Genomic DNA, 8,910 nt, shown 5'->3' on the forward strand with positions numbered 1-8,910 from the left:
GATTTAATAAATATATTCAGTAGAAGGCAAATCACTCATGTCTAAGACAATGTTCTAGATATTTTACACAATTGTTAGTGTCAATTCAGTTCATTTTTTAAAAAGTACATGGAATGTCTGATAGCTATTTGATATACTTACAGATAATTTTTCTATTAGATCAATAAAGACAGCTAAAAATTGTGCTCCTGGGTGAAAAGAAAATGAGCTAGCAATTGGCATCTTATTGGATTGTCACTTATAAGCATAAGACAGCTATTACTTTTCCTTTCAGAAACTATGACACTTCTTTTTTTTTTTAATTATGACAACAAAGATGCAAAGAAAGAGGACAGGATAAAGTTACAGTGTAAGCACAATCACCCATAAACAGAATTCTCGGTAGTCCTATCGATGATATCCCAGCCTTGAACTTTCAGCCAAAGAACATTAAGAAAAACAAAACTGAACCCATGTACAATACAATTACTTTGTCCCTCAAATCCCCAATTGTAGTACATACTATTTCTTAGCAGCACACCATATAATCTAAAGACATTAGACTTATGTAACTCCTTAAACATTGAGGGCAAAGTACATTTCTCTAGTTCCATGCACATGCTTACTAGTTTAAGTTAACCTCAAAAGTTTTAGTGAGTTGTTTTTCTTAAGGATTGGAGTCAAGGGAACATAGTAAAAAACGGTGTTAGAGTGGCATTTGTTTGCATAGGCCCACCAAAATATAAGGGACATGGAAAGAAAAATTATGGCCTAAATACAAGGAGACCCTACCCCTGAAGTTTCCTGGCACAGGACCGACTCTAGGCTCCAGGCAAACTAGTTTGTCCAATCCAAGTCATCGTCTGTAGTGGCAATACACCTCCATTCCTCACATAGTCTCTGTTGTTGGTATCATGCTTCTGTATTAAAGATCCTGGAGTCTGCATATCTCATACTGCAGTCAGGATGGTGCAGAGCATCCTCTCGTTTCACCTCACACTCAAGGGGCAATAGAGAGAACCATGTCCTGTAGAGCAGGTCATTGTTGTTGTCAAGTCTTCTCAGTAAACAGCTATTTCTTACTATGAGAAATTATGTGAACTTAAGTCCAATTGATTTTATACCTCATATTACAAATTGTACTGAGGGTTTTCCCCCAGGAAGTAGTTAAATTTCTCACTTACTTCTCATTGAAGAGAGGGATGATGGGAAGGTCAGAAGGCTTTCTAGATAGCCACAATCGGGAATCAGCTTTCTGTGGGAAGGAAGTAAGTTGTTATAGATTATAACTCAGGGAGGATTTGACTCGTTGCTCTTTGAGACAATTACCTACAATAGACAAAAGTAAAATTGCCCCTGATTGGGTCTTTGTTCCTATTTCATATAACAACCTTCTCCAGCTCATCATTCCTAGAGGGAGGAGTAATAAACAAAAGTATGTTTGATTTTTGGCTCAAAACCAAGAGTTTTGACAAACAGTGTTTTGGTGTAAGATTACCCCATGCATGGTATCTCTAACCCCAGGTGAATGAGTTTGAATCAGGGTAGTGCATGAAATAATCTAAACCAAGCTGAGCGTGAAACATGTATGGTCTGTTAATCTTCTACCTCATATGGAGATCCCCTGCCTGCCAGAACTATTATTTTATTGAGTACAAAGACCATCACTAGGCAGGGCAGTCAGGACAGAGTAAACACAAATAGTTCAGGCTATACTGAGCCAGTCACATCCAGGTTTACATGTAAGACCATCTGTATTTTGGGGGTAAATACAAGTTGTAAACAAACATACAAAGGAACCAGGGATGATCTTTGTTTAGGTAAAGTAAGATGAAACCCAACACTTTAAAAAGGACAAAAATTTGGAAACTACCGCCTGGGCTCTTAATACATTTGAAACGCTTCTTCTACGATGGCAAGAAGATGAAAAAACTACAGATTTACATGGATTTATCTTTAGAAAACCTTGATCTTTCACAGTTTAGAATGGACTCTAAGAACAACCATGAATAATACAAATATCTGTTTTAAATCACTATGGTGAAATGAAAAGGGTCATTGTACAGCCTATTGTAAAAATATGGCAAGAAAACATTGATTTAAATTTGATAATCAAGCAATTTCAGAAATAGTTAACTCATCTGTAAAATCTTCTTTTTTATATTTCAAAGAAACTTGCTGCTATGAATATAGCTGTTTAAATGATCAGATGCTTAATTGAATCCTTAGATATGTCTATAATAATGCTCTAATATTTTTCCAACAGAAAAACAGCTGCCCACTATAGTTCTCATTATTAGAATGTTTCACTGTCTTAATTTTTATTCCAATATGTTTATAATAATCTTTAATGCTTCTGTTAACAGTAATCCATGGAGATATAGTTTGAATAACCTAGTTTCACATTACAGTAATATTTTTCATTGGACTCCTAATACAGTGCTCATTATGATGTTTTAACAAATATTTTAAATCATTGACTTTCCATTTAATTTTACCTATACATATCTTCTAATGTTTCTCTCCAAAGATGTTTGGATAAGGCATCTGAATGCAATAGAATCTTTTACAGTGCTCATCACCATCACCATATTACTTAGTATTCTTTTCTTTTCTTTTTTTTTTTTAATTTTTGGGTCACACCCGGTGATGCTCTAGGGTTACTCCTGGCTATGCACTCAGAAATCGTCCCTGGTTTGGGGGACAATATGGGATGCTGGGGGAATCAAACCATAGTCTGTCCTAGGTCAGTGATGCAAGGCAAATGCCCTACCGCTTCTCCACAGTTCCGGCCACTCTATGCATATTCTAAACCATGAAACCTTTTTCAGCAAAGTTCCTGTCCATCAATATTAATCACTCTTAGGAATTAGAAAACCTTTTCACCTGACATGCTGGCTTTATATTTTGAAGTTCTTTGACCCATTCAACCTGGGTCAGTTTTTCCTATGGATTGATTCTTTTATCTATCTATGTGTGCCTGTGTGTGTGGTGGTCACCTTTAATGTTTGTCTATATTATACATAATGTCTGTTTATGTTGTATTTAGCCCTTCCTTCTTGTATATGGCCATTTCTTTTTCCCAGGAAGAAGATATAATGCCATCACTGCTGCAGTGGTCACACTGGTGCTTATGGTACCACTCCAGTGTAAGTTTGAAAGATCATTATAAATCAGCCTAGCTGGACTTGCTGCAGACAGCCTACAGTATGGAGAGTGGAGCTCAGGCAGCACCATTGGCATGTGAAATGCTCATGGTCCTTCTCTAGTGACTCATCCTACATGAAGGTCTACTGCTTATGTCATCACTTTGGCTGCTACTGCTGTTGTCAGAGTCATTCTAGTCTTTGAACTGCAAGTCATCCTCAGAGAAGAAGGCAGGCTCATAGCTGTGGCTGACGTGAAATATCAGTATTTTAGCTGTGTTTTTGGTTGATGTTGGCTCAGCAACAAAAGTCTGTATTGATATGTAGAGTCTGATCATTGAGGAAGGAATGATGTGAACGTCTTTTCTGGCTCTGAAAGATAAACCCTAGAGCAAATTGCATGATAAAGTCAGACTCTGGTGATTCTAGAGATAGTGAAAGATAGTTTTCCAAGGATCATATCTGTGGTGATTCTTGTATATCAAAGATGTTCCACAAAAAATAATGATACAGGTTACATGATATAAAATGGTGTAATCACAGCACAAAATGACATATACAAATGTATTGACTTTCCAAAAATAACTTGTGTTTTTAATACAAGTTAAAATTCTGACTAATATCCACAATGTGCTATTGGTTTAATTCTTCAGGCTGAGACGTGACAGAGGATAATATAGCTGGTTCTGGGTAAGATGTTCTGGGCTGAGGAGCAAGATCTGATGAGAGGAAATAGGTATAGGGGTGAATATGGCCAGGGAAGAACCATGAAGGTGGAGATCAAAGGATATGTTTCAAGTTATTCCCTTTACTGCACTCCTTTACTTACAAGCATTCTGGAAAGTTAGATTAAATGCTCTGCTCTGATATTCACTGTGTCTAAGATTAGCAGTGAAGAGCCAAGCCAGACCTATAGGGTTTTTTCTATGTGGAAAACCATGAAGGATTGAAGATATGCTTTCAGAATTGTGGGGGTGACTTTCTGAGAGGCCCAGGAAGTAGGAAGTAGCTCAACAGTAGAGCTCATACTTCTTTTTTTTTTACTGCAAAACTTTTAATACAGTGCAATTAAACTAAATATTCAATCTTTCCACACACATGAAAGATATCTTCTGAGAGAAAAACCAGGCTATTTTTTACAGTGCTCTTCGAGTAGCTGCAACGTTTGACACTGATTGTGATACTTGTTATAAGATCATGCCAGGCCCTCAAGCAGAGATTAAGGATGTGATCCAGGTGCCATCTTTAGAATTCATCATCAGAGGACTGGTCGTTGTCTTCATCCCTGAATTCTTGGTATTTACTTGAGATATCACTTTCTGGATTATAGCTCTGCATTTTAATATTCAGTTTTTGAGCTAATTTTTGCGCTGCAAGTTTAGCTTGCATCACCTCATAGGTCTGCTTCTGCTGTTTCTGCGGTGCTAAAGACTCTTCAATGGAAAGCAGCTGTGCAGGCAAGTGATCAAGTGGCAGAAGACGAGCTGTTGTGATGTCATCAAGATGCTGCTTGTCTCTGCGCGCCATTTCTTCCAAAGAAATAGGAGACCCTCTTCGTTGACCGTAACTCGAGGAGTCAGTATGCTGTGAAGGCAAAACGTTAGTTTTAAATTTATGGGGTGAGGGCACTGGGTTTTGGGCTCGCATTTCTAAAACTTCCATGAAATGAGGCTTCTTCTGAGCCCCACTTCCAAGACCTGTTAAGTTCGCAGTACTCGTAGTTTCTTCTGAGGAATGCTCATCTGAAACTGTGATCCTTTGGAATCGATCCACTAACAGGTCGTAAGAACTGCTGCAATTATCTTCTGTTTGACTTGAAACACACTGCTGAGGGAGATGCTCAATGGCTTCAGAAGAAGGAGGCACAGTGGCTCTGCCACTAGAAGTGGGGGGTTTGCTCACTGGGTTCTCAATCTCTGTAACCCCTTCATCTCCTCTGGAAGCAGGCTGTACAAAACCTCCGAGCTGTGTGGGTGTTTTTGATGCTACGTTGCTCTCTATGAGGGAGGGTCAAGAACAAGTGATGACCCATCAAGCATTTGGCCAGAATTCCAGGCCTGATTTGTGTTCCCATCAATATCAGGTGCTTTTTGTCTTAGCTCAGAATTTAAACTAGCAGGATCAAACAGCTTACAGTTTCCTCTAACCTTCTCATGTTCTGCAATGGCTGCTTTCAGCTTGGCAACATAGGCTAAGATCTTTTTACCTTTGTCGGGCCATTTGCAAATGAATTTTTCGTTGCTCAAGAGTCTCTCCTGGCGCCTCAACATCTCTCGCAGCTCCTTCAAACTCCGCAGCCCCAAGTCCTCGGGAGTTGGGGGGCTCGAAGCCGTGGAGCAGCGCGGACATTATGAGGTGAGGGCTGCGGTGGGCTCGGAGGCTGCGCTTGCTCGGCGGCAGGCCCCGCTCGAGCTCATACTTCTTATATGTAAGACAATGGGTTTGATCCTGGCACCCTGTGGTGACAGGTGTAGGTTGAGGGGAAGAGTGACAGTCCCAGAACAGAGATTGACAGTCGATGGGAACACAAGAGAGACAAAAAGAGTATGGGAAAACAACCCAGACATACAATCAATTAATCTTTGATAAAGAGGCAAGAAATGCAAAACAGAGTAAAGAACACCTCTTTAACAAATGATGTTGGGACAAGTGGTTAATCACATGCAAGAAAGCAAACTCAGACCTTCATCTACACCATGCACAAAGGTCAAATTCAAATGCATTAAAGGCCTTGATATCAGACCCAGAACCGTAAGGTATATATAAGAACATGTAGGTAAAACACTCCATGACACTAAGACTGAAGTCATCTTCAATGAGGAAACAGCACTCTCCAAACAAGTGGAAGCAGAGATAAACAAATGTGACTACATTAAACTGAGAAGCTTCTGCACCTCAAAGGAAGCAGTGACTAGAATACAAAGGCCACCCACAGAATGGGAGAAACTATTCTCCCCATACCCATCAGATAAGGGACTAAAATAAAAAAATATACAAGGTACTAACAGAACTTTTAAAAAAAGATACCTAACCCCATCAAAAAATGGGGAGAAGAAATGAACAGACAATTCCTCAAAGAAGAAGTAAAGATTGACAACGGCACATAAAAATGCTTGGCGTCACTAATTATTAGGAAGATGCAAATCAAAACAACAAAGAGGTACCAACTCACACCACAGAGACTGGCACACATCACAAAGAACAAGAGCAATTAGTGCTGGCAGAGGTGTGGAGAGATGTGGAGAGAAAAAAATTTTTCATTCACTACTGGTGAAAATGCCAAGTAGTGTGGGATTACAGAATTTGTCTGTTTCTATCTCAATCAGCATACACATTGCTGCTCATTAGATGGAATTCTTTTAATGTAGCTTCTATGATTGGTGGTGAAATCAGGTTGTCCCACCTTCCAGTTGTGACATTTTCCATCAGATAAAAAGATTGGTTGGAAAGGAAAAAGCCCTTTTGTCTTCCTAATTTCTGTGGTGCTGGCTGCTTGAAGCAGTAACCAGAGTGAAGGTAACATGGAAAATTCCTTAAAAGCTTTTTCTCTTACTTGTGTGTGAATTATTTTCCAGACTGCCTTCTGACTCCAGACACGTGTCTCACCAGTAATCTGGGGTTGGAACCTGGGACTTAATTCAATAATATAGTCCAGTCATTCTGGAAAGCAATATGAATATTTCTCAAAAAAACTAGAAATTGAGGGGCTGTAGTGGTAGGACATTTATTTGCCTTGCATGTGGCTAATCCAGGATGGATGTTAATTCGATCCCTGGCATCCCATAGGATGATATTCGAGGAGAAATTTCTGAGCACAGAGCCAGGAGTAATCCCTGAAGGCCACCAGGTGTGGCCCCCAAACAAAAAAGCAAACAAACAAAAAACTTGCAGAAAACTGGAATTTGAGCTCCCATATGCTCTAACTCCTAGGGATATACCCTAGGACAGGGGTCGGCAACTTTGAAGACATAAAAAAGTAACTGGAGCCACAAAACCATCCTGGCATTTAAAACAAATATAGCACTGTTTCTTATCTTAATGCTACATACAGGGTCATGCAGTTAGCTGTCGATCTGAAGAAAAAAAAAAAAGGAACTTTTCACTTAACAATGTAAAACATATATTTGCGCAAATTAATAGCCAAATAAAATCTTTAAGTGATACCACTTTCCGCCCCCCTGCTATAGGCCCTGCTGTCGGAGCCACGGCAAAACTTCAAAAGAGCCGCGTGCATCTCTGGAGCCTTGGGTTGCCGATCCCTGTCCTAGGAACACAAAATCACAATACAAAAATGTCCTCTGCATTACCTACATTCATAGCAGTGCTACTTACAATAGCAATAATCTGAAAACAACCCAGATGACTGACAACAGATGAGTGGTTAAAGAAACTGCGGTACACATACACAATGGAATACAATGCAACCATCAGGAAAAGTGAAGTCATGAAATTTTCCTATCCATGGATGGATATAAAAACTATATTCTGGGGGCCAGAGAGATAGCATGGAGGTAAGGCGTTGCCTTTCATGCAGGAGGTCATCAGTTCTAATCCCGGCGTCCCATATGGTCCCCGTGCCTGCCAGGAGCAATTTCTGAGCCTGGAGCCAGGAATAATCCCTGAGCACTGCCGGGTGTGACCCAAAAACCACACACACACACACACACACACACACACACACACACACACAAACTATATTCTGAGTAAAATAAGTCAGAGGGAGAGAGATAAACACAGAATAGTTTCACTCATCTATGGGATTTAGGAAAAATAAAAGACATTATTATAATAATAATACCCAGAGATAATAGAGATGAGGGCTGGAAGGACAGGGCTTTCCAGTATGATGGTATAAAGTTTACCACAAAGAGTGGTGAGTGCAGTTAGAGAAATAACTACACTGACAACTATCATGACAATGTTAGTGAGAGAAGTAGAAGGCCTGTCTCAAATACAGGCAGGGGGTGGGGGAAGAGGTGATGGAGGGTATTGGTGGTGGGAAAGTTGCACTGGTGAAGGGAGGTGTTCATTTTATGACTGAAACCCAACTACAAACATGTTTATAACCATGGTGCTTAAATAAAAATATTTTTTAAAAGTATCGCCTCTTTTTTTTTTTTTACAGTACTTTACTGTGTCTTTTTTATTCATTCATCTGAAGACTTGGGTGGCATGAAGCCCATTTCTTTTTTCTTCTTTTCATCTCAATATGTATCACAGTATCCAAATGATAGGCTTTGAAGGATGGAAAGAATGAAGGATGGTCCAAGAAATAAATTTCACATTTCCCCATGACTACATCATTTCACCTTTCTTTCCAACACCCATATCCAGTAGTATAAGTGGCGATGTCACAGAAGTCTATAGTCACTTTCTTTTTTTTCTTTCCTTTTTTTTTTGATCTCCTGATTTATTTTTTAATATAATTTTTATTTTGATCATAGTGTCTTACATATTGTTGACAATAACATTTTAGGTACATATTTACATAAAATCAGGGGGGATTCCCATCACCAAATTGTCCTCCCTACCCCTCCGTTTTTGTCCTACCTCCCGTTTCCTCTTCCCTCACCCCCAGGGCAGCTAGAATATGTGGTCCTCTCTGTATCCAATCCACTGCTTAGTAGTCTTGCACCTGTTTGGTCTTGATGCCTCCCTTATCTCCCCCTCAAACTGTAGGCAGGACTAGCTAGTTCAAGTTGCGTGGTTTTGCCTGAAAAAGAGAAGATAAATAAACTGGGGTAAGAGTCTAATACTCCCAAAATGGGCAGAATCCTTCTAGAGG

At 39.6% G+C, this 8,910-nt stretch overlaps 1 protein-coding gene across 1 annotated transcript; it reads right to left on the bottom strand.

Moving 5' to 3' along the window:
• Positions 1-4,163: 4,163 nt before the first annotated feature.
• On the bottom strand, positions 4,164-7,182 carry LOC126025760 (DNA-directed RNA polymerase II subunit GRINL1A-like). Its single transcript, XM_049785535.1, is given in 3 exon segments — positions 4,164-5,134; positions 5,137-5,447; positions 7,175-7,182. Coding segments are annotated over 3 exon segments (1,083 nt in total). The 3' UTR covers positions 4,164-4,370.
• Between the last annotated feature and the right edge of the window lie 1,728 nt (positions 7,183-8,910).

The sequence above is a fragment of the Suncus etruscus genome, chromosome 13, assembly GCF_024139225.1.
Source record: "Suncus etruscus isolate mSunEtr1 chromosome 13, mSunEtr1.pri.cur, whole genome shotgun sequence".
Classification (NCBI taxonomy): Eukaryota; Metazoa; Chordata; class Mammalia; order Eulipotyphla; family Soricidae; genus Suncus; species Suncus etruscus.